General features: G+C 47.3%; 2 protein-coding genes across 37 annotated transcripts in view; both read right to left on the bottom strand.

Moving 5' to 3' along the window:
- Positions 1-26,494, bottom strand: part of LOC138582666 (protocadherin gamma-C3-like) — a 1,158,828-nt gene that overhangs the window by 346,327 nt on the left and 786,007 nt on the right. Inside the window, exon 1 of one of the 36 annotated variants that reach the window (XM_069654168.1) lies at positions 7,161-9,765. The exons of the other annotated variants lie outside the window; for them this stretch is intronic. Coding sequence (XP_069510269.1) covers positions 7,161-9,578 — 2,418 coding nt within the window. The 5' untranslated portion in view covers positions 9,579-9,765. Of the gene's footprint in view, positions 1-7,160; positions 9,766-26,494 lie in introns of those variants that run through there. 36 annotated transcript variants of the gene reach the window in all.
- LOC138582458 (protocadherin gamma-A8-like) lies at positions 14,971-16,288 on the bottom strand. The gene has a single exon (XM_069653765.1). It carries the CDS (start codon positions 15,970-15,972, stop codon positions 14,971-14,973), a length of 1,002 nt encoding a protein of 333 aa, XP_069509866.1. The 5' UTR covers positions 15,973-16,288.

Consider the following 26,494-nt stretch of genomic DNA (forward strand, 5'->3'; position numbering starts at 1 on the left):
GGGTCTCCAACCAAGTTTTAGCTCACTGTGCCTTTCAGAGAAGAGAAATAGCCATTTGCATGTCAGTCTGTTCCCTCCCACAAGGGCAGTCCAGCACTGAAATGCTAGGCACATTTCCACTGGACAAGAGTACCAACAGCAACCCCAGGCACATGTTTCTGCCTTGCTGGACATCATCATTGAGGTGAAGCTGTGTCTCTCAGTGAGCAAGGGGGTCCACGTCTGAATTTCTCTAAATAGCTTAGGGTTAAACCCTAAGTTTTTCCAAATACACACACATGTGGGTGACCTTCGACTGAGAATGAACTTTTCCGAATAACCTGTTCATTGGAATGGCTCCCACTGAAGAGGGTCTACAACCACATTTTACCCCACTGTACCATACCATTAGCAGTCAGTGTACATTTGCAATAATATGTGTTTTATATAACAGGTGTGTCCAGTTTCATAGCCCTGAACACATCCTGTATGCCATCATGTCTAGTACCCATAGGTAATAGTACTCCACTGCAGAAGGATGAAAGGGAGGATGGGCCGTGCTGGCCTCAAACCTGTGGCCTGACAGCTAGGGAAGGGGCTCCCAGACTGCAGAATGTTGAGGAGGGGGTGCTGTCTGGAGACATTGGGGCAGCCCTCGGCACAGTATCGGATGTATTGTCTCTCAGGAATTCCTTAACAGAAACATCTCATTGGTTGCAGGAAAATACTCGAGCAAGCTGTTTAGGCTGATTTAATCAGCCCAAATCAGTGACATACTGATCCAAAGTGGGCCAAGGCGCTTGGGGGCAGGTAAAGCATACTTTACTGGACTCAGAGTGAAGCAAACCATTCAATTTTGGGGACTTTTTGGGGCTAGGTGAAATGGGGCTGAGAGTGTCACAAAACTACCGTCTGCAGGGCTCTCTTTATTTTAAGTGGTGCATGCGTTATTGCCATAGGCAGCGGCCACCTCCCAAGCAAAGTGTGCAGGAATGGCTCTATTCTTCCGCAGCTTGCAGCACATGCTCGTGCTAATGTGTCATTAGTTCTCATTTCGAACACAAGCACTTCCTTCAATTGGCTTCTAAATCCATGCCTATCCCTAGATAAACAGAATCACAGAATCTGCATATTTTTAAATGTTTTAAAGCTGACTGGCTCAAGAGGTCGTATTTTTGTTGCAATGCAAATGTTATTCACATCATGCATTACAAGGAGGATCCCCGAATAACACAATTGCTACAATCAGGTGGCTTTATCACACAGGTTCTTTAGTGGGGTATCTAAGTCTTCAAAGCACTAAAGCCCCCAGAACTGCATGCAATGATATCAGAGTGTGCCTTGTTTTATGTGAAATATTCAACCAGTCCTGTTTATTTTTTGTAGAAAAAAACCCACAAAGACTCCACTTTTGCGCTCCAAATTTGAATTGTATTCAAGAAAAAGTTTTCTGAATTTCTTCATTCCTTTTTTGTAATTTTTATTGACAAATGTTAGAAAATTAAAGATTCATTTTCATTCACATTTCTTACTCTCAAGATAAAAAAAAAATAACCGTTGTTTACATTCACTTCTGTTGCTAGTTATTTGAGCTAGTACCCTCTACACGTGTTTCCCCATACCAAGTTTGGCATGGTTCTTCAGGAGGGATTTGCTTGTATGTATACAAATGCTGTTTTTGTTGCCAAGTGTGCAGTTAAACTAAAGAGAAAGGGAACAAGAAAAAAAGCCTTGTTTGTGGGGGGTGATGAGGCAGGACACTAGTTATCATGTGTGTGCTGTGAGGCGGCAGGATGCTATGTGTGGGCTTTATGTTGTGGAAACTGGGGCCTGGCACAAGTATAGGTTTTGTGTTGCCAAGGGCCTCACTTTATTTAATAGCAAAACATTCAAGGTACACAGCCTCTTAAAGCCAAGCCAGACCACCTGGCTCGATTCTGACTCGGCTCTACCTATGAATTCTTTGGCTCCATAACCTCTATTTACCATCATCAGAAGCTGTGGCAGAGAAGGGGGACACCAAGTCAGTGTTAATGCACCTTTTAGCCATCCAAGCAGCAATCAGTGATATCCCGCAAAGGAGGTGCCACTATGCATGTTTGGTCACTTTGATGTCAATAACAAACACTGCATTGATCAACTCTGCAGAGGGCTCAAAACGTACCAGCAGCAGCTCTATCGGCCATATTCAGAGCATTAAAGACTGGGCCTCATCACAAGTCCGGCGGTAATCAAGTTTTGCTGAGCGGAAATAGCATTACCGCTGAGTCGTGCAGCGGTATTAGCGCCACATCACAAACTGGCATGAACGTGCGCCCAACTCTGTTGTAACGCTATTAGCGCCCGGCAGAAACAGCACCGAAATAAGGGTTATGCAGAAATATTGGTGCTAATAGAGCTATTGCTGCCGAAGCCGGCGCAATTAGCACCAGCGTAAATTGCGTCATCGCCGGAACGGGAAGCATTACACTATCAATGGCAGCGGGTTGCTATCCAGATTCCAATAATATAAAAACCAAGAGCCCAAAGTGGCCCTATAATGGCAGCGGGTTGCTATTCAGATACTAATAAAATAAAAAGCAAGAGCCCAAAGCGGCCCTATCAATGGAGGCGGGTTGCTATCCAGATTCCAATAATATAAAAACCAAGAGCCCAAAGTTCACCTATCAATGGCAGTGAGTTGCTATCCAGTTTCTAATAATATAAAAACCAAGAGCCCAAAGCGGCCCTATCAATGGCAGTGAGTTGCTATCCAGTTTCTAATAATATAAAAATCAAGAGCCCAAAGTGGCCCTATCAATCGCAGCGGGTTGCTATCCAGATTACAATAATATAAAAACCAAGAGCCCAAAGTGGCAGCGGGTTGCTATCCAGATTACAATAATATAAAAACCAAGAGCCCAAAGTGGCAGTGGGTTGATATCCAGATTCCAATAATATAAAAACCAAGAGCCCAAAGTGGCCCTATAATAGCAGCAGGTTGCTATCCAGATTCCAATAATATAAAAACCAAGAGCCCAAAGTGGCCCTATCAATCGCAGCGGGTTGCTATCCAGATTCCAATAATATAAAAACCAAGAGCCCAAAGTGGCCCTATCAATCGCAGAGGGTTGCTATCCAGATTCCAATAATATAAAAACCAAGAGCCCAAAGTGGCCCTATCAATCGCAGCGGGTTGCTATTCAGATACTAATAATATAAAAAGCAAGAGCCCAGCGAGGCCCTATCAATGGAGGCGGGTTGCTATCCAGATTCCAATAATATAAAAACCAAAAGCCCAAAGTGACCCTATCAATGGCAGTGGGTTGCTATACAGATTCTAATAATATAAAAATCAAGAGCCCAAAGCGGCCATATCAATGACAACGGGTTGCTATCTAGATTCTAATATAAAAACCAAGAGCCCAAAGCCGCCCTATCAATGGCAGCGGGTTGCTATCCAGATTCCAATAATTTATTTTGCATTTTTAAAGTGCTCACACAGCCCTCGGGCATCGAGGCGCTGTTACAGGAATTGTTCGTTTTTTTTTGTTGCGTAATAGTTTATTGTTGTTGTTGTCTTAGTTGCGTATTTATAACACGCTTAAACACCCAGAGGTTTCTAAGCGCTGACCCGGGGATCGAATCTGTGTTGCTTTGTGTCGTCTTGCTTCCAAGGCGCGCACGTTGCTGTTAAGCTATCCTCCCGGGACGATAATATAAAAACCAAGAGCCCAAAGTGGCCCTGTCAAAGGCAGAGGGTTGCTACCCAGATTCTAATAATATAAAAAAACGTACGATGTGATATGCCATCCAAGAGGAGACTATCATTTTACAAGGAGGGTCTACAACTGAAAACATGATGGTGTTACCAAGTAAAACATAAGATGCACCAGTACCACCCTGGAAACAATAAATGTGAATAGGGGAAAAACAGGGTTATGAAAAATGCATTATTTGTGTATTGATAATTTGTAATGCACGGCATTCAAGCATGATTTCTGCCCAACCCTAAGGTATCTACATTGCCAATGGGACCTGCTAAAATCTGTTTCATGTGTCGAATATGTCACCATCATCAACAGAGGAAACTGACGATGCAGCGATGCAGATACCAGAGGTCAGTTTTCTATGTTTTATTTTAATTAGAAAGAGCTTTTAACACTGAAGTCTGGACCCTTAATTTGGACAGTGGGAAGTTGCAAGAGAATGCAGGGAATGCCCTAAAAAGTTCACAAAATCAGCAGTTCCCAGGAAAAGATCAGAAAGGGGTCAACTAAATTCTCCAACAGAAAAGTATCTTAAATAATGCATTCGTACCCCCTTTTCTTTAACAGATATTGACATGACTAATCAACAATACCATTTAGATCTGTAGTCATATGCAGACGACACACACATTCATGATAATCTGGAAAAGGAAGGCGCCGGTCCTACGCCACCAGTTACCATGACCAGATCTCCATGGGGATGAAACCGAGCCTTTAGCATGGCCTCAACATAGCTCCTCAACTTTCATGACATATCCAGGAATATCACACCTTATACAACATGGCTCATCACCCTCGGAAGAGTCTCCAATACAAAAGCCATAAACCTAGCTGCCATTTTAACTTAAAGCACCTGTCTTGCCCATACCAATCCACCAGTAACCCGGTAAGATATATCAGTGAAATAAACACTCACCTCAGACATCTGCGTTCAGCCTGCAGGACTTGGGGTTGAATCCCAGCGCTGTCGAATAAAGCCCTTTACCCTTATGAGGTGGTTAAAATGAGGACCATAGAGCTGTGAGTAATATTAACACTGTTTATTACACCACTTAGCAGCATATTATTATTATTATTAGTCATAGTGACCAACTTCCAGCGGTCAGTGCTTTGCAGAATGTGTCCACTACTAAAGATTAATTGAGAGGAACTGACCAAATCCTTGGGGTTTGGCACTACTGCATAGTATGTACCCTCGCCTCCAAAAAGAAAACAACCAAAAGAGAGAGTGAAGAACCACGTACCTAGACTGTGCCTCAATTTGAAAACCTGAATCGACATCAAATCCCTGATACATCTCTACAAAGGCTGTTGGTGGCCTTAACATTCTTGAATAAGGCTGTAATACAATCCAAAACTGGCCGTAAACAATGCCTGTTCCGGGACCCAGCAGCAGACCATCGGCCACCAGAGGTTGAAATGGCAAACGCCTGGGGAGAAATCCCTGGGAGTACTAATTTGAATACTTTGCAGCACTATTTACATTCTCCAGAAATCCAGTCACGATCTCCCACAAGGTGATCTTCCTGGTGCCATCTAATACACGCTACATTGATAGGCGCTGTTTCATGTTTGTGTAGCATAGTAAATAGGACGCACATTATACATGACTTATTATACATTATTGGTGATTTCCATTCACATCAGTTCTGTGATGTGTTGCAACGTGTGCGTCGTAAGTCAACTGTTCTATTAATTTCCATGATCAGGTAGACTGGATTTTGGCTTTTAATACTGATATCAGTTACCAGTCAGATATGAGACACACTTTAAAATGACAGGTCAATAATCTGATACACGGTAACACTGGAATAACACAAAGTGGAGTAAAGAACATACATCGGCCACACGTAGCTCAAAGGTTGGTAACAAACATGTGCAAGGAACTGCATATTGTCCGCGAGAGCCATAGGAAGTAAAGTGATTTGCATAAACAGAGAAACGGTGTAAATAATCCATTGATAACATACGTCCACACACAAAGTCAGAGCCACTCATATCATTTGCTGTATGCATGCTGTATGCATATAATGCAACAACCAGTTTGCCCTGTAGCAATGGGGCAGACTAACACCACTAATTCTTACTCAGATGTTTCACTAAGTAATAAAAATGGAATGAAAGATGACGCTTGCTTAGAGCAACACTTTGAGCTGGATCCCCGCTCAAGGCTTTCCAACTCAAGGAGATCGGCCACGACAGTGGCTCCAGATAGAGAGGAATTAAACTCTGTCAGGTACTTAATAACAAAACAAACATGATTGATTGCCTTGAAAAATATCTTTAAGATAAGGCCAATGCATTTTACAGATGCCTCTTCCGGAACACCCTTTCTTTGGGTAAACAAATCAACAACACACTGTGTTCCAGGCGTTTGAGACCGCTATTTTCATGCATCAGTAGTAGTTATACATTGGCATTCCAATTACCTTTTCTACATCACATTAATAACGCAATGCTTCACGACCACAAGACAGAGACTACAGGAAATTAAATATGTGCTTCATCACCAAGGGGTTTAATATGGAACAACGATCTTATCAAAAATCCTTGTGCTGGAAACCCGCCTGTTTCACAGGTAGTGCACCGCTGACAACATGATCCCAACTTAGGAAGGATTCAGTGAATTCCGAAGGCTGTTGGCAAATCTAATCACTCACATTGGGAACATGATCACACCAGCCATTATATCTATAGTCAGACTTGATAGCAAGTGGCCTCCTGCCTTGGATAGCCGTGTACCCTTGCACGTGCTTGAACACTTTGTTCTCTACGCTGGAATCAAATGGACCAACCATTTATCTCCCTTAGCTTAATAAAATACACCTTTATATCAAGAACATCCAATGATGGGCCAGGAGATCCAAACCTCATTTTGGAGGGACTGATCCCAGAGACTGTTTAATGGGATAATGTAGGGATGGCCTATCGACCCAACTCCATCTTACATTTTGTGTAAATAATAATAAACTGGCACATTCATACATTGAGTTGTATTGATCGTTATTACTTTCAGATGTGAAAATATATGAGGTGTGTCCTAGATTATTAACAGGGGAAATGTTAAGTAAAATACTAATTAACAGAGCATTAAATTAGAAAGATGTGCTACTGACAGTGACAAAACACAAACTGGGTTTGATTTGCACGGTGTGACATGTATGCAACATATTTACACAAACAACGTTAAGTGAAGAGTGTTGTATAGCATATATGAAGTTTCAAGGACCCTACGGCCACACACACCTTTGCAAATACATTGTTTGAGTTGTGAAATTGTTACATGTAGCCATCCAAGGGGAAACAGCCAAAACATCCAGCGAAAGTAAATTATCAAGAAAACCAATGAACACCACTCTTGTCTCTTAAATGATTTAACATATCCATAAAAAAGAATTCGAAATAGCCTTTGCAACTGTAAAAATGTCTCACCTGTATTAAGCGCTCACCGTCAATAGTCCCCTCGAGAGAGTCACTTCCTAACCCAGAGTCATTTGCAGAAAAGAGGACGTCCGTTGAAACCTCCTGACTTGGTTTGAGAAACATGAACTCATTCTGCCCAGAATCCAGGGCCACGGCGACCTCATAAGAGTAGGGCAGTGGCAGAGTCCCATTTTGGTAATTGGAAGTGAACCGCGGGTCAATGTGTGGATAAAGGGCAGGAGTTAGAGACTTGAGTGTTGTGGCCCCCTCGGGTTCCCGGCATTTGACAATCACTGCGAGCATCAGAGAAACAATGAATAAAAACGAAATTAAAGCCAAAGATACAACTAAGTAAACTTTTACATTGGATTGATTGTCTGAGTCACGTGATTGGTTGCTTAGCTCAGGGAGAGCCTCCTGCATGTTTTCTGCAAACACCATGTTCAGGGTCACAGTGGCTGATAGAGGAGGCTGCCCGTTGTCCCTCACTAAGATGACCACTTTCTGCTTGAGAGGATCCTTCTCCAGGAAGGCTCTTGATGTCCTGATTTCTCCAGAATGGAGCCCAATCTTAAAGAGAGGGGACTCCGAGGCATGAAGCAGGTGATAGGATAACCAGGCGTTGTGTCCAGAATCAGCATCCACGGCCACAACCTTTGTTATCAGGTAACCTGGATCAGAGGATGGAGGCACCATCTCAAACAGGACTGAGCCATCAGGTCCGAGCGCTGGGTAGAGGATTTCTGGAGGGTTATCATTCTGATCCACTATAAATACCTTCACAGTGACATTACTGCTGAGAGGAGGAGAGCCAGAGTCCTGAGCCTTCACCTGGAACTCAAACTCCCTGAGCTGCTCGTAGTCGTAGGAGCGCTGGGCGTAGATGATACCCGTCTGGGAGTTAATGGAGATGTAGGAGGACAGAGGCACCTCCCCCATGTGATTACTTATAGAATATGTGATACGGGCACTTTCATCCGAATCTAGATCGGATGCAATCAGCCGGTAAATTGAAGCACCTGGTGAATTGTTCTCTGTGACAAATACCTCGTAAGACATCTTTTCAAAAGCTGGGGGGTTGTCGTTTATGTCGGACAGTTGCACTCGGATGGTTCTGCTTGTGGCTAGCGGGGCAGACCCCTTGTCTGTGGCTGTGACTGTGATGTTGTACTCAAGGTACGTCTCCCTGTCTAGGGTCCTTGCAGTCACAAGCTTGTAATATTTTCCATATGATATTAATTTAAAAGGCAATTTCTCTTCAATGAGACAAAAAACGTCACCATTAGCTCCTGAATCTTGGTCTTTAACATAGATAAGCGCAACCACTGTGTCCGGTGGGGAGTTTTCTGGGAGTGGATTGGTCACGGATGTAATGGCTATCTCGGGAGCATTATCATTCTCATCAGTAACATCTATTATAACCCTACAACGAGAAACGTGTCCCCCACCATCCTTCGCTTCGATTACCATTTTGTAAGAATGTATCTTCTCAAAATCCAGGGGCCCCTTGACTTTAATTTCGCCAGTCTCAGGGTCCAAGCTGAATGTATTCACGGCCTTGTCTGCTATGCTGCTGAAAGAGTAGTTGATCCTTGCATTGGAGCCTTCGTCGCTGTCTGTGGCTCTCACCTGAAGCACCACTGAGTCATTTGCTGCTCCTTCACTGATGGCGGCTCTATAGGTCTCTTGGGTGAACACTGGGAAGTTGTCATTGGCATCAAGCACCTTAATATTAATGTCCACAGTGCTGGACCTCACTGGATCTCCCCCATCGTAGGCGGTCAGGATTAAATGGTGGTGACTTTCTTTTTCTCTGTCTAATGCACTCTCCAGCACTAATTCCATAGATTTGTAGCCATCTTTCTGAACGTTTTGTTTCAGGACAAAATGCGGGTTGGGGCTCAGCGTGTAGCTCTTCAGGGCATTGATGCCAATATCCGGGTCGTGAGCATTCTCAAGAGAAATCTGGGCTCCTGGCAACGTGGACTCTACGATTTCCAAAATGGCTGAATTTTTCTGAAAAGTCGGTGTGTTATCATTTATGTCCGTGATGAAGATTTCTACAGAGAAAACATGCAGAGGGTTCTCCACGACAGCGTCAAAGATGATTGCACAGCTGGGGGCCTCCCCACACATCTCCTCTCTGTCTATTCTGTTACTCACGTGCAGGGTCCCGGTGTCTGCATTTAATGTCAAATATTGATTCCCAGCTTCAGAAATCAGACGGAGTTTCCTGTCAGGCAAAAGCTTTATCCCCAAATCCTTGGCAATGTTTCCCACAATGGACCCTCTCGTCATTTCTTCAGGAATTGAATATTGTATCTGTGCAGAAACAGCAGCGCAGAGGCAGCAACACAACAAAGAAAGCAGCACTTGCCGTCTCCCCCTCAGCACAGCTTCTCCTGGACAGGCTCCCTCTCCAGCCATGACCAGAGCTGCTCACGCGTGTATTCAGCTCTGAGATGTCCCGTGTTGCCCGAATATTTCAATACGGACGAAAGAATAAAACCAGTTATGAATCCCCAAAAGCTGGACCTGGGAAATAAATCTGGGGGCTTCGTGCTAAAGCTGGACGATGCGCGGCTCCCTCCGACCGAGTCTCTGCTGCTCTCAAGAGTGACTGCACAGGGAGAAGGAGGGAGGCAAATGTGGCTCAGGAACTCAGGCTCCCCATGCACACTGGACAACAGCGACGCCTTGTGGATGAAAGTGAGATTTGAAGCCACGATGCACGAGCCCGTGGAAACAACTTCAAAACCACGTTAATTCACAACATGTCCAGGTAATACATATACACATACAAGTACCCATGACTACTCATGGATGTAGCAAACAAGGTGAAATGAATTTCTTCGAGTATCAATAGGCAGAATACCTGAACCTGAAACATGGCTTATATAAAGTCTTTGTTCCTGTGCCCTCGCATGACCACGCATGCCTTTAGACTAAACGTAGGTAAACGCTGTGATATGGTAGGTGTGAATTGGTGAAACGGGTTCAAAAGAAGGAGAGGTTGGGCAATAGAAAATGAGAGAACTATAGAGCCCAGACTATTTACACTGTGTACACGTTGTGCAATGGTCATGGAAGACAGCTTGCATTAACATGGCAAGAACTCCCAATGGCATTTGGACTGTGGACCACTTATTAAAGACTCACTTAAGTTTTCGGGGACTAAGTGTTATTTTGCCAAGTACATCCGCACGTTCAGTGATCTTGAAGATGGGGCGTGTATGGGGGGAGGAGGATGAGGGAATGCCTGCTTCAATGTTTTCTATGTTACTTCCATAATCAATGTTATATACTACATACATGTTCCTGTACATGGAATGCACAGAAGTATCTCCGGTGCTCTGAAGCAAAACTCATTGCATGTGGCAGTTTACACAACAATATAGACATAATCATCCTACAATAACCAGTGAAGAGTGCCTGCAGCTCCACACGGCTTTCCTGCCTCTAGCACATGGATGTTTGTGGCTCTTCGATGCCTAGGGAGAGAGTATAAGTGTGTTCACTGTCTTTTCTGATGTGCGCTGTGTTAACACACCTACATCCACACAAACAAACAACTGCCATGGAAACACTTGAAGTCAGAACACTCATTGGTTAAATACAAAGCCACACCATACTTCAGGTGTCAGCAGTGGTGGAAATGGAAACAAGTTGGTGGGGGATCTCACAAGGGCTGTGGTGGGGGTGGAGTTTGGGGGGGTGGGGCGGTGCCCGAGGAGGCGGGGTTTAGAGGGGGGCGAAGCTGGCAGTTGACCTCCGATCAAAGGAAATGTACAAAATAATAGTTTAACACGGCAATATCAAACATTCTGGCATAAAAGGAATGAATGGCCATGTGCAACTGTTGGCCACTTTTGTATCGGTGCCGGAGACAATTTTATGCCCCAGTCCGACCGTGGCAGACAGTGTGTAGACGCATACAATTTGCCCACAGCATCACTCACAAACCACACTTTCGCTCCGCGCACGAACCAAGACAAGACAAATTACACAGAGTCACCGGAGCCGACACATGTTAAAATCCGGCCTCCAGAAAATGCAGCACATCACATAATATATAACGTATCTGATGTGCTGCATTTTACAGAGGCCAGACCCAAACGTGTGCCAGCTCTGCAAGATCCACTCCAAGCAGATAACCAACCTTTGACCTACCCGTGGAGATTGCACCACCTGGTCACTTGGGTCAAGGCCTTTAGCAAACAACTTGCCTGCGGCGATGGAAAACAGCAGTCAGGCGTCGAAATGTTAAGCACATACTGTCTAAAACAATGGCCCGTTAAATGAGAAATCGCTTATAAATTGCCCCACTTGAAAGGCTGTCAGCACAAAGAATGAGGGGCGCTGGGTGTGTGACTCCAGAGCATCTCGCACGCTGCGTTTGGATGTGCATTCCTTTGTTTGCATATCCCAATGCTCCGCAGCACATCACACAAGGGCACACACCCGCACAACAGGCTGGTTAATCTGTTGTCTGCAAGAATCCGGAAAAAAATGTCCAGAGAACAAAACTAAGTTACTTAAAGGTTGTATCAATTTTATTTAATCGTGATACAAACATTTAGCAAATAATCAATTAATGATATAATACTTTAAAGAGCATATTATTTCATATCACAGCAAAAGGGGGTACATCTAAAACATGGCTAAAATTCGACCATCAACCAAACCATTCGTAGTGCAGCATTCAACCCATACAACATTCATCGTGACAATCATCCAAACAACAATAGCTAAAAAGAACAATAGCTAAAAAAGACAGAATTACTCCATAGTGGGGAGTGACCACAATCATCTCAACCCAACTAATAGTTTTAATATATGTTATTTTGATTTTATAGGAGCAGAGGAACATACAAAACAGTCTATCACAAGGGCAGATCTAGGAATGACCATGTAGTGTAGATCACATCCCTTGGAGGAAAAACTCAACCGGTTTCGACGTAGTATGTCTAATGCACAACGTCTTCATCAGGAGGTATGGAACAGAAGACTCACACAGTCAACCAAGTACTGGTGTGAGAGATGAACAAGTTGTCTGTTCTAGCAACAATGGGTCCTACCGAGGGCTATGGTAGTCCATAAGCTGTGAGGCCAGAGACACTGTGTACCGTGGCAATATTCGTCGTACAATGTGATGAAGGGCCCTACTGGGCACAAGGTACGAACAGAGGGCTCAGTTCGAATAAGCAGGCCTGGGTGAGCTACTTGATTTCAGGATGCGCTGGTGGGAAAAATCCCCATAATTATACAAGCGGCGATCAGTACGCTAGTCAGAGGCGGCACTCGCTGGGTGTGTGACTCCAGAGCATCTCGCACGCTGCGTTTGGATGTGCATTCCTTTGTTTGCATATCCCAATGCTCCGCAGCACATCACACAAGGGCACACACCCGCACAACAGGCTGGTTAATCTGTTGTCTGCAGCATTCTATTTGGGCCCCTTACAGTGCTGAGTACAGGGCAGATTACATCGCGGGCTCTGCAAGGAGTTGCTCGCGCGCCGTCGCGGACGTTTTTTTTTCTTTTCTTTTTTAACTAACCCAGAGCAGAGCATAGGCCTGAGGGCTGACTCTGGCCGGATCCCGAGATCCGGCTACAGATCTGGTGCCGGATCTCGGATCCGGCGAGAGCCGGCCCAATGACCAGCGCTGGGTGTCAGAGAAAAAGCACAACTGAGGGGGCACACACATCAAATTCCCAACCAGTGACACGAAGCCACAGACACGGTGAACGGTGTGCTTTAGAGACAGCGCAAAAACAACAAACTATAATGTAAAAAGGCCAAGATTTGAATGACTCACTTGATGTTCAGGTGACGTTTAGCGAAAAAATATTGAAATTAAACTTAGTTATTTACGTTTCTTTTGCATGATTTACTAGTTCTTGCTTTCAGAAATTATGCATATTCACGTTTTGTTATTTTATAAGGTATGATACAGCACATCAGTGCCATGTGCATGGTCTCCACACACCGATAAGAGGCTCACTCAAGAAATGGACAAGGCAGGGGATGTGCTACGCAGACAAAGATGGCGTCTGGTGCTGAGATGGCTGCGGATTGCCAGAGTAAGGACAAGGGCTGCTCCCTCTCGACTTTAGTCAAATGGATGTTCCCAGAATTTCACAGGCGATTTAGAATTTCCAGAGCAGAAAGAAGTTCTTCAGAACATTAAACGATTGCCAACACTATGTAACTCTAAATAACGTAACATTTGTGGGGATGCGCTCTTTACATTTTCATGAATGTTCTGCCAGCTGTTGATAGCATTTTAGTATTACAAACAGCGTGGTATTGCACAAACATTTTATATTCAATTTCTGTAAAACACAGTGAACATTGTACAAAAGCAAATGAGCCATGCATACACAGCACAATAACTATATTTACCTGAATAAAGGGCTGGTCTTCCTTCCCAATACTTAAAAAATCTTCAATGAGGAGAGGCCCTTGTTTCTCCTCATTCTGGTTTCCTGAAAGGGTGTCCGAATGGCTTGGCATTGGGAACATAATCTGACTTTTCCCAGAGTGAGTTGTTAAACAGGCCTCATGAGAATAGGTCTGTAGAAAGGCTCGGACCCCATCAATCCCCACAAAATGAGAGGCAGGAAGTGAATGGAAATTAACCCCTGAGGAGTCAGAGAGCTGGGACTCCCTCCAATGGTGAAGCCTGATGGCCACAAGCAGAATTATCAGGAAAAGGAACAAGAAGGAAACAACAGCAACAGCGATCACCAGATACAGCGTGAGGTCCGACTCCATGTCTGTGGGAGCTGAAGAGTTACTGACGTCATGCAGCATTTCCGGCATACTGTCAGCCAACACTATGGTGACTGTCACTGAGGAAGAGAGAGGAGGCTGTCCATTGTCCCTCACTGACACCACCAGATAGTGTTTAATGGCGTCTTTCTCCATAATAGGGCGGCCGGTCCTGATTTCCCCATTGTGGAGACCTACAGTAAACATGCCCTGCTCTGTGGCCCTCAGCAGCTGGTAGGAGAGCCAGGCATTCTGCCCAGAGTCCCCATCAACAGCCACCACCTTAGTGATCAGATACCCCGGCTCAGAGGAGCGAGGAGCCATCTCCACCCCAGAGGAGCCATCCGTGGGGGATGAGGGGTATAATATTTCAGGGGTGTTGTCATTCTGATCCAGTATAAAGAATGTCACAGTGACATTACTCGCCAGAGCTGGGGAGACGCCATCTTGGGCCTTCACTTGGATCTGAAAGTCTCTGAACTTTTCAAAGTCAAAGGACTGAAGTGCATAGATGACGCCAGATTCAGAATTAATGGAGATGTAGGAAGACAATGGCACATCCCCAATGTGTCCCTCAATGATGAAGTAACTGATCCTGGCGTTCTTGCCCCAATCTGAATCTGTGGCTTTAGCAGTAAAAATAGAAGTGCCTTGAGGTATGTTTTCCATTATGTAGGCGCTGTATGACATTTGCTGAAATACTGGAGGGTTGTCATTTTCATCTGTAATCTGAAGGATGATGGTTTCAGTTGTTGACAGTGGGGGAGTTCCACTGTCCGTGGCAGTAATTGTTATGTTATATTGTGGGACCTTCTCTCTGTCCAACAGTCCATCAGTTACTAAGCCGTAATAACTCCCAACTGACGTCTTTAACAGGAAGGGGAGTTCAGGAGGGAGGGAGCAAATAACCTTACCATGTACTCCTGAATCCCCATCAAACACCTCGAGACGAGCAATGACAGTGCCCAGTGGGCTACTTTCTAAAATGTGCCCAACCACGGATGACATCAAAATCTCTGGTCTATTGTCATTCACGTTAATGACCTCTATGAGAACTTCGCAATATGATGACAAAACACCATCACTCCCGAGGACTTCAAATTCATACAATTCCGATTCTTCAAAATCCAGATTTGTATTAAGAGATATTTCTCCAGTGTTAGAATCCAGTTTGAACTTTTGTGAAACATTTTCCTCAAGTTTGTTAAAGGAGTAGGTACTTGAGAGTTTGCGCCCTGGTCCATGTCAGTGGCTCTGACGGTTCCCAAAACAGACCCCTTGGGCACGTTTTCCAAAACTCGGATATTATAGACCGGCTGGTCGAACACTGGGGCGTTGTCATTGGCATCAATAACATTGAGCTGTACCCGCACTGTCCCCGACCTGACCGGGTTCCCTCCATCTTCAGCTGTGAGGATTAAGCTGTGCACTTCCTGCTCCTCCCGGTCCATTGATTTCTCCAGCACCAGCGCTGCAGATTTTCTGCCATCGGTTCTATTCTTCACATCCAGGGTGAAGTGTTTATTTGCACTGAGCTGGTAGCTCTGGAGAGAATTCACTCCCATGTCTGCATCATGTGCCTCTGGGAGCTTAAATCTTGTTCCTGGTGACGTGTTTTCAATTATTGGTAAAGTTATTTGATCAACAACAAACGTGGGTGAATTGTCATTAATATCTTGAATTTCTACTTCCAATGCATAGACTTTCATAATATTCTCAGAAAGAATCTCTACCTTTAATAGGCACTGCGTGAGCTGGGCACACAGTGCCTCCCTGTCAATCCGTTCATTGATGTATAAATGCCCGGTGTTTACATTGAGAGTAAAATACTGCTTCCTACCTCTGGACATGATGCGGGCTCCCCCTTCTGATAACTCCTGGGGGTCCATCCCCAGATCCAGAGCCACGTTTCCCACAAAAGAGCCTTTCTTCTTTTCCTCGGGAATGGAATAACGGAGCTGCCCAGAAGCGGCTCCCCAGACTGACAGCATTGCAGCGACGAGCAGCAGAGGAGCCCGGGCGGCGCAGCCTCTCGGTATCTGAGCCATGGCAGCAGGGGAGTCCCTCCTGTTATTTCTGACTGCAATGCAAGGCTTCAGCTGTGAGGGGGACTGAACAAAGGGAGGACTTCACTGAAGCTCAGCCGGACTGGCACTAAAATAGTCAGAGGATTCCTCTGACCCCCAGACTGCCTCTGATGTGTTTGTAGCACATGGTTTGCTGGATTTTTCCATGCATTTCTCTCCCTTGCTCTCTCTGATTGGTGAACACCGCCACCTAATGTCCCAGCGAATAACTGCAGCAGCTTAAACGCTGGTGAATGCATGCTGATCACTTTAAAAAGCACCTTATTCTTTCCATGAACGTTGGCATCTCTCCGCATTAGCAAGCACTTAGAAGAAAGCCACCCGTGCCCACACTCATGGGGGAATTGTAGTGCCTTACTTAGGTGTCGTATACCCTGTGTCTCTTTTGTAGCTCAATGAACACCTTGGGGGTCGTGTTGTATGAGCCTGTATTGGAAGAACTGGATCAAAGGGAGTGTGTTTTAGGCAAAATACAACCGTCTTAACGAGAAATCAAATCTGGGATTAATCATTATATCATGGATGTATGTCATGCGCAGGTTTTATTTATCAAACACCTCAAGACTAGGGGTGAGCAAAATTTTCCCCCACAAAGTGCAGAACCTGCTCTGGATTCTGCTTACGCCTGATCCACGAAATCAGCATTATTTTTCCATTGCCATTGAAATTTCACTTGGTTTCGTGTGCTGGTGCGTGGTGTTTCGTTCCCATGTTGGTTTCGTGTCGCGCGATAAGAAACTTCACACAGGTTTTTTTTCTTCCGGTCCATGCTAGTTTTGTGCAGAGGCACGAGACACTTCGGGCAGTTTTTCAATTTATGATCAGTTCGCGTAGCGACATGAGAAACTTGGTGAAGATCTTTTATCGATCCGTGCTAGGTTCGTGACACAATAAACATTGTGCCTGTCTTTTTTCGATACACACTAGTTTCTTGCAGTGCCATAGGAAACTTTGGGCGGTTCATTTTCAATCCGTGGCAGTTTTGTGCAGAGGCACGAGAAACTATGCATGCTTTTCCACGGTCCGTGCTAGTTTCGTGGAGCACCACGAGAAACTTTGCGCAGCACTATTGTTCGATTCATGGTAGATTCGCACAGCGGCATGAGAAACTTTGTGCCGTTCCTTTCGATTCACGCTAGGTTCGTGCAGTGGCATGAGGAACTTCACGCAGCTTTTTGATCGATTCATACTAGGCTCGTGCAGTGGTACAGGAAACTTCATGCCAATCTTTTCGATTTGTACTAGTTTGGCACAGTAGCACTAGAAAATGTGTGCTGCTCTTTTCGATTCATGCTGGGCTTGCGCAGCAGCATGGGAAAGGGAAAGACCACTCAGTACCTTTTTGTAACGGGGGATGGGAAGTGCAGCACAGGAGAGGGTTATTCCAGAGCCATCCATTTATTTTCTTAAAGCGGGACAGCAGTGGTATGAACAGCAGCAGTCTCGCTTGCATTTCTAGCACACAAATAGGGCTACAAAGGGATTGTTCTTTTTTCACAATAACAGGTTCTTTATGGGCACCTCACTGTGAAATGCACTCTCAGCACCCACGTTGTTCCTAGGAGCATATCACCTGACACCAATGTATGCAATGGAGCGAGCCAGTGCATTGTTTGGGATGACATATGGCTTTTCAGGAATGCACACGCCACCTATGTAAATAAAGTGACTTGCACAATTCTTAGCATTACTCAAACAGAAAGAGACACCATCTTAGTTTTTACAGCTTGCTTGATTTATTGTTTATTGGGTAAAATACCCACTTCAGCAACTCATAGAGCAACATTCCTAGTGCCTTAACACCCTCCGTGCTACAGATGAAACCATTAGCTATGGACAAGAATGCGTACAGTGTAAGGTGGAGACATGTGTCCTGGACAGACACATTTCCATGAAATAAGAAGAGGAACAAGTGTTTTCTATCCCTGAGTTTTGTTTGTTCCGCTTATAAATGAAAATTACTCACTGTAGTGACTAGAGTTCTCATAGTCCTTAGTCCCCTTTCCTCCATCCTTGTGGGCGTCCCCCAACATTTTATCAATTTATTTATTGGACTTTTGTATGGCATCTATACACAAGTATTTCAAAGTGCCACAAGAGAACAAAAAGGGGGTGGGGGAGTGACAGTGGAGGAACAACAATAAATGGTACTACTAGGCCTTGTGACCATGCAAGTGCAGTTAGAAATATGTGCAGGGGGAGGGGAGGGGAAAGGACAGGGCGGAAGGACTGGGTTAAGGGTAGCGGGGGAGGGGAGAAGTGCAGGAGGGATGGGGCACAGGGGAGGGCAAGTGCTGAAGGGAGCCCAGGAGTGCAAGTGCCAGGGCAAACAGGGGTAAGGGCTAGCTGGGGGGAGGGCAGTGGGAGTTGGGGGCCGGTGTAAGGCTAGTTGGGGAAGGGTGCCCGAGAGCAAGTGCTGGGTAGGGATGGTGGGGAGGACAGGATGAGAAGGAAGGCCTGGCCCCTGTAAGACACATAAGTAGCCAGGCACCGGTCGCAGCAGTAGGGGATATTAGCAAGGAAGGGGGAGAGGGAAGGAGGAGGAGAAAAGGTAAGTCTTGAGAAGTTTCCAGAATTTAAGGCGATCCGGATCAAGTCTGATGGGGGCAGGAAGGCCGTAACAGAGGGAGGCTCCTGCCGAAGAAGGAGATCTACCACCCCACTCTCTGCTTGGAGAAACGTCTCATCTGCAGAGGGCTGGAGCTAGAGAACCGGAGGACTCTAGCAGGGAGGTATTTATGGAGAGACAGTTAGATGTAGTAGGGTCCCAGGCCCAGAAAGCCTAGTGGAGGATGCAGAGCGTCTTGAATTTATTTTTAGGGCTGGAGAGATGCAGTCCCTGGCTTGAGGCCAAGAATATGTCTCACATCCCTATTCTGTATTAGTTGAAGAGGGCAAAGGGAGGAGAGAGGCAGATTGAGGAAGAGGCTGTTACAGTAGTTAAGCCTAGAGAGGACCAGAGCTCTGGAGACATTGAGCTTCTGAGGAAAGGTAAGGAAAGGGAGAGTGCCTCTGAGGAGGTGGAGCTGAAAATTGGACTTCTTGGCAAGATCCGAGATGTGAGGGGATAAGGAGAGAAAGGAGTCGAAGATGACCCCAAGGTTTTTTGCCTCGCAGGGAAGGTACCGGAACCTTTGGCAGCAAAAAATGTAGCTTCCACTTAAGATTTAGTACAGGCGCCGGGGCTCAGCCCCCAGGCGTGGGAATGCCCCAGAGATCCCACCCTCTGGCCCATCACCTCGGTACCCTTTTAACACATCGGACGCTTTAATACCTGGCTATGCTAGCCCCTGGCAGTAGCCGCTCTGCTGATGACATCCCAAGAGCATGTCTGTGAAAGGCGACAGCTGTAGCTTTAGTTCTGACTGGCTGGGCATGGATCCCCGCGGGAACCGGCTTGCCCATGGATGTATACGCCTCCGAAATGGCCTGGACCATCCATCGGGCAATAGAAGCTTGGATGCCAGGAGACGTGCCTTCAAAAGTGATTAACAACGCCTCGGACTTCGAGAAGGATTTAGTGCAAGAGAGATAGTACTTCAGTATTCTCTAGAGGCCCAAGGAATGCAAAGCCCTTTCGTCCTCCGACTGAAAGAACACCAGCAGGCAGATTTCCTGATTGAAATGGAATGGAGAGAACATCTTGTGCAAGAAGTTTGGGTGAGCGCGCAAGATGATCATGTTGTTATGAAAAGTGGTGAAGGGCTTGCATGATCACAGAGCCTGTAGCTCGCCGACCCTGCATGCCGAAGTGAGCACCACCAATAGCACTGCCTTCAGTGTCACCAGCCAGATGTCCACCAATGCCATTGGCTGGAAGGGCTTGCAACGTAAGGCCGAAAGAACCACATTAAGGTCGCAGACCGGGTGCGGCCTATGGACTGGAGAAAAGAGCCTGTACAACCTCTTGAGGTGTCACTTAACCACTGGGTTGGCCGCTGAAAAAACGTGCTCTGGGGAATTCTTGTAGGCCCCAATGGTCACCATATAGGTGCAGCAGGTATTGACTTGAATGCCCGACTAAGCCAGATGTGCAGAAAAGGCCAGCATGTCATCCAGGGAGCAGGTGAGGGGTTCCAGCCCCTTGTCGTGAGCCCAGTGGCAGTCCACTTGCCCTTGTACTGAGATCATATAGACTGCCTCCTGGCCTCCTCTATGATGTCCCAGTTGTCGTCTGAGAACTGAGCCTGATGCAGTATCAGCTGGTCAGGGACCAGGCTGCTAGGCCCAGACTGGCTGGGTCCGGGTGCTCCACTGCCCTGCGTCAGGAAGACCCTGCTGGGGATCGGGAAATGGACAGGCCCCTGGGAGCACAATTGCAGCACATCCGAGAACCAAGCCCTTGACGGCCACTGGGGGGCAATTAGGAGGGGGCTGCAGCCCACTGAAGCCTGGAACTTGTGGAGGGTCCGCTGGAGCAACGCAGGAGGAATTGCATAGTACCTGTGGCCATGCCAGCAGAGCTGGAACGCATCCCCCCGAGACCCTAGACCCCGTCCTGCCCACAAAGAAAACAGGGGGGCACTTGGAATTCCGAGGAGATGCGAATAAATCAAGATCTGATACCCCATTTCTGGAACAGGGGCAACAAACAGTTGATGTGTAACTCCCATTCATAGGTGTTGAACCCCAAACGGCTGAGTTGGTCCGCCTCCATATTGCTGTCCCCCGGGAGATGGACTGAGGAAATCCATATGGCCACTGATAGGGCCCATTCCCAAATTGACACCACTTTCATGCACAGGAGGGGGGGGACGAGAGCCACCATGCTTTCTTCAAGTAGAACAATGTCGTGGAATTGTCGGTCCTGACCAGAACCACCTTGTCCCTGATGAGTGGAAGAAAGACTATGAGAGCCAGGCCAACCACCCTGAGCTCAAGCAGATTGATATGCAGGAGAGCCTCTGCTTTGGACCATGCAACATGAATGAAGTAGCCCCCCAGCCCGAAAGGGATGAATCCATTGTCACCACCAGAGTGGGCTCTGGTAGGGTGAAGGGGGCTCCCACTGCCACATTGCAGTCCAACAGCCACCTGTGAAGATCTGGGAGGAGGGACAGGGGACTTGGAATTCTATCCGACTGCGACCCCGTTTCCTGGTCCCAACTGGCTGCCAGGTGGAGCTGGAGGCGTCTTATCTTTAGGTTGGCATGCTTAACTGCAAGACGCCATCAGAACCAGAAGGTGCTGGAACCACCATGCTGAGGTAGTCGAAACGGCTTGTGTCCCAACGCACCCCAAGGAACACCAGTTCCTGGGTCAGAGCCAGCTGTGACTTCCGCCGGTTGAGGGAGCACCCCTGCTGGTGAAGATCGTCCACCAGTCGTTGGCAGGAGTGCACACACACATACTTGGCCCTCACCAGCCAGTCGTCCAAATAGGGGTATACGTGATGGCTCTCCAAGCGGAAGAAACCAGCCACCGCATTCATTAGCCTTGTGAACACACGAGGGGCCGAACTGAGGCCAAACGGCAGCACCTTGTACTGGAAGTGGTACAACATAATCGTGAACCGCAGAAAGTTCCAATGCAGATGATAGATGGGGACGTTAAGGTACGCATGCTTGAGGGCTAGACAACACATCCAGTCCCCTGCACATAGAGATTCAGCTCTGTGCATTGGAGTAATCATCCTGAAGCATTTGAGTAGTAAAGATAGGTTGAGGAATTACAGGTCCAGGACTACCCTCAGTCCATCCTGGTTATTCTTGGGTACCACAAAAATCCTGGCTTAGAAGCCAGAGCCCCTCTCTCACTGAGGAACCAGTTCCACCGCCGGCATATTCAAAAGAGAGAGAGGATCTCCCCTAAAAGGGCAGAGGTCCCTATCTGAAGCAGGGGGCGAGAATAAGGTAGAGGAAGAGGAAGACTGAGACCAAGGGAGACTATAGAAAGAATCCAAGGACACGTGAAATAAAGCTTCCATCTGTCCTTGAAGAGAGCCAGCCAGCCCCCCACAGGCAAGCTGTGTTCCTATGACCATTATGTCATTGCTTATTGGTGTCTGAGGTGGGAGCGGAGGAGAGGGAATGGAAAAGAAATGCGCAATGTCCTCTGCAGCTTCCTCCTGTGGTTACTGGGGGATCTGTCTGGTTGCCTCGCACTGTGGTCCCAAAACCTCTTGAAGCCACTGGAAGAACAGGGTTTGAAGTGAGTCCTGCCCTGGGTCTGAAGGAAGGACTTCTACTCTGGGTTGGTCAGGATGATAAGGACTTAACTGTCTGTGTAGTGGTATTCTTTTTCTTCAGCTCATCATCCGTGGAGAATTCAGTGGCATGCATCTATGCCGTCCGCATCATCTCGACCCCCAGACACTGGCCTCGGCTGGTTGTGTCAATGTGGGAGACCGAAGACTTAATGAGGTCCTGTGCAACTACATGGGTCTCGGCCAGACTGACTTTGAAGGAGGCCTGTCTCTCCAGAGGGAGGTCGGGCAGGAACTCCCCGATATCTTGCCACAGCTTCTGGTTCACTGCGGCTATGAGGGCGTAGACGTTGGCCTATCGCAAGTGAAGCCCGGCATTGAGGAGTTAATGCTTGCCAAAAGATGCAAGGGACTTGTCCTCCTTGGAAAGACAACTTGAGGCGGCCCCTGCCGAGGACGATGGTTTAGAGTATAGGGATGCTGGGGCCACAACTGAAGAGTGCAGCTGAGGGTGGGAAGCCAGGAGGACTGGTTCTCCATTCAAAAGTCGAAACTGGCTGTCCAACTTCTTGTTCATCTGGGCGTTGGGGCTGGGCTTCTTCCAGACTTTTCTAGCCACAGACAGGACATCTTTCTGGAGGGGAATGCCCGAACAGCCCGCTGGGCACCGGGCCAGAACCTACCGCCGACACCCCTGACTCCTGGAGCGCCTGCTCTGGCCGGGGAACCCCAAAGTACTCTACAAGGCCCTGAAGACGGTCATGAAACACCTTCACTGACACCGAAGGCTCTTCGACCTGCATGTCATCGTCGCTGCCCCCCCTTTTTTTCCAGATTGCGGGGAGTCCGGGTCCCGGGACACAAGAGCCAGAGGGAACCCCCCTGATCAGCACTCGAAGGTGGCTGGGTATCAACAGGTGACTGCAGGGGAGGAGGCGGCGTTGGTGGTACAGGAGGAGTAGGCAGGCTCAGATGTACCAAAAGGGCCTGGACCGGAGGAGGAACTGGTTGCGGAACTGGCACTGCTGATGGACCAGAGAAGGGTCCAGTGGTGGAGGCACGATCTGCGGTATCGCCTCCTCAATGATGCCCTTGAGGTGACCCGGGCATATAAGGAGGAGGAAGCGCTCGAAGAAGTGATCCTCCCATGCCGGTGGATCACGAAAGGCATGGCCCTCAGCTGCGCTGGGCCTCCTTTCCTGATCGAAGCACCTAGGAGCCTTGGGTGTGTAACCATAAGTCTGAGAGGGGTAGATGTAACCCTGCTCAGATTATCCACCTGTACCATAGGGCCTACCGCCACTTCCTGAGGGAAGGGGACTGGAACCATTTTGCAGGGCCCACTCTGTAGGCAAAGTACCCGGGAGAGGCCAGAATCCGAATGCAAGATGGCCGCAGGCTCGTAGGCGACGACACGTGCTTGTCCTCATCTTTGGGCCTGGTGACACACCCTGGGAAGGGAGGGTGCGCAGGCCCTGTGTGTCATGTCTCACAGGAGACGTTGGTCTATTTGGCATCGTTGGAGCCGGCTTCGAATTTCCCATATTGTTCCTTTCAAGATGGCAGGCTGTAGCTTTTGCAGCATTCCAACCATGCAGTGCTAAGATAGACATGTGGCTCCGCCCCGGTTGCTAGGGGCGATATATCAAGCTTCTCATTCCGGGCCTCGGCGCTTTGCTACTCTTCGATCTACAACGCTGCGTGAGTTCGCTTCTAGGGCTCTCAATTCTGTCACTATGTATGTGTGTGTTCAAATCTCTCATAACCGCTGTCTCCTCTTACAGAATCCACGAGTTTCATAAGCACCGATCCCACTTTCCCTCCGAGCATTATTTCTCTTCACAGGATCACGAGAGAAAGTTCTCATATCGGTATGTAGTGAGTACCGATTTGTTTGTATTCTCGCTTGATAGACATTACATGCTTATTTGGCGTTCGATATTGTTTAGAGTTGCTACAGCAATGCACAACACCATCTTCCTTCTCTGACGTGCACTCGAATGTACTCACTGAGTCTTCGTCAGCACAATCTCTCAAGTATAATGTCGGCGAGTTGGCGGTAAGACCTTCTCTATCTTCATACGGCAAACTAGAGCCGTTACAACCACAGTTCACTGATAGAATTACACAGCCTTCTTCTTCCCACTTAATGCACACATATTCAAGCTTCCAGCATGAAAGACTGAGATTCTACATGGCCTCACGATTCATATTTATGGTAGTAAGCCTTCCTTTCCCTTCCATTCTGTTGTCCTTGAAGCCTTGTACCGATTACATCCTATATTAATACATCCTTTTGCCTATACCCTTCTGCGCTAGAATAAGTCTCTCCTTTGGACATCGCCTGAACTACGCACATCTCTCCTGGCTGCAAGAATACTATCCGCCCAAGAGCAAGCAGGGTTTTCTTCCCCAGAGGGTTTGCCTGGCATTTTCATTCCTTCCTGGCTGTCACTCTATGGGTTGGAAGGGGTCCCCAAGGAGACTTTTCATTTACATCAATGCTGCTGTCTCAGATACAGGTAAGTGGATTGTTAACCTTTTGAATTGGTGCTTATACAGCTTATACAGAGTTTTATACCAGCAAATTATCACACTGTGCCACATGCTGACTGGAAGGGCACTTCTTAGCCGTAGAATCTGAAGCAGGAGCATCAACCTCGGAGATGGCTCTAGTAGGCTCAGTCGAATCCCCCAGCACAACAACCTCAGAGGTGGCTCCCGTAGGCTTAGCACCCTCAGATACTGAGCTGGTAGTCGTTTTGGATTGTGCTTCAAATTGACTCCTGAAAGCAGAACCTGACGATCCTTTGCACCCTGGTGCAGAAGAGGAGGATGAGCTGGATCGTCCCTCTGTGGCTCACAGGAGGATCGCCTGGGCCTCTCGGCTTGGGAGCCGGTAGCCTTAACGGCCTTGGGCCTGCCAGAACCAGGATCCAAGGTCACCTTCCCAGTGGAAACCCTGTGAAGGAGTTTCCATGCCGAGGGGCCTTACTATGTTATAGAGACTTGATAAAGCGCACATATGCCCGAGGGCATCTTAGCGCTGTCGAGTGAGTGAAGAACAGTTAAACATAACAAAAGTCAGAACTATAACAAAACAGAGTAGTTTTCAGTAGTCTGCGGAAGGTAAGATGATCCGCAGTACTACGGAGGGCGAGAGGAAGGTAATTCCAGGCTCTTGCAACCACTACAGAGAAGGCTCTTCTTCCCTTGCACGAAAGACAGCAGTGAGGAACTACTACAAGAAGCGTAGATTGAGATCTCAATAACTTGGTCGGATTTGGCCTGGAGGTACTCAGCTCCCACACCATTGAAGGCACGTTGCACTATACACATAGATTTAAAAAAGATCTGGTTAGCAACGGGGAGCCAGTGAAGTTTCTTCAACAGAGGGGACACATGAGATCCAAAAGGGGGGCGGAATATAGAGCGAGCAGCCACCTTCTGCAATAGTTGGAGCCTGTCAATCAGGTAACGCGGTTGTGCCAAATAGAGGGAGTTACAGTAATCAAGGGTGCTTAAGACAAGCGCCGCCACCACCGGAGCCTGACCCTCGACAGGAATGTAAGGCAGGACTTTCCGCAGAATACAGAGTTTAAAGAGACCAGCCCTCCATATGGCGGCCACCTGGTCATCAAGAGCAAGAGAGGCAGACATTTTTACCCCCAGGTTCCTGACCGATTGAACCGGCGTGGGGAGGGGGCCCAAGTTAGTCGGCCAGAATTCCGAAGTCCAGAAAAGTTGGGGAGATGTGGTACCCACAACCAGGACCTCGGTTTTACTGCTGTTAAGCTTCAGCCAGTTTCTCATTATCCACCTCCCCAGATACTCAAGACAATACGCAGTGTCGTCTTGTGTGAGGTCAAGACGGACAAGAATCTGGGTGTCAGGAATCTTGCTAAACAAAGGACCTACCTTTTCTAGACGTGGGGTCCTGGTGACAAACTCTTTAAGATGACTGGTAGGAGAAGAATGGAAAATCTCCCTCCAGCGGTCAAGACGATTCTTCAAGGCTCGGCAACGAGAGCGCTGCAAGCTCTGGTGGTGGTCGGCCCGCAGGCACTCAAGACAGAGCACATGGGGTCCGAGGCCGGGAATGAGCAATCGCAAGATGTGCATCTCGTGAAGCCTCCTGCAGCTGACGTGCGCTGGGGGAGGCAATGCACAGAAGGGAGAAGGAGAAGATAAAAAAACTAAGAAAGGGGAGCATGCAGAAAGCTAAAAAGGTTTCTGTGTCTAGCTGCCAAGTCCGACACCGTCTGTGCAGAAAAAAGAACTGAGGTGAGGTGCCGGAGGGCAGGGTCTCTGCGCGCTGTACTGAATTTAAAGGGGAAG

This window comes from Ambystoma mexicanum, chromosome 3q (genome assembly GCF_040938575.1).
Source record: "Ambystoma mexicanum isolate Mex_15411 chromosome 3q, UKY_AmexF1_1, whole genome shotgun sequence".
Taxonomy (NCBI): domain Eukaryota; kingdom Metazoa; phylum Chordata; class Amphibia; order Caudata; family Ambystomatidae; genus Ambystoma; species Ambystoma mexicanum.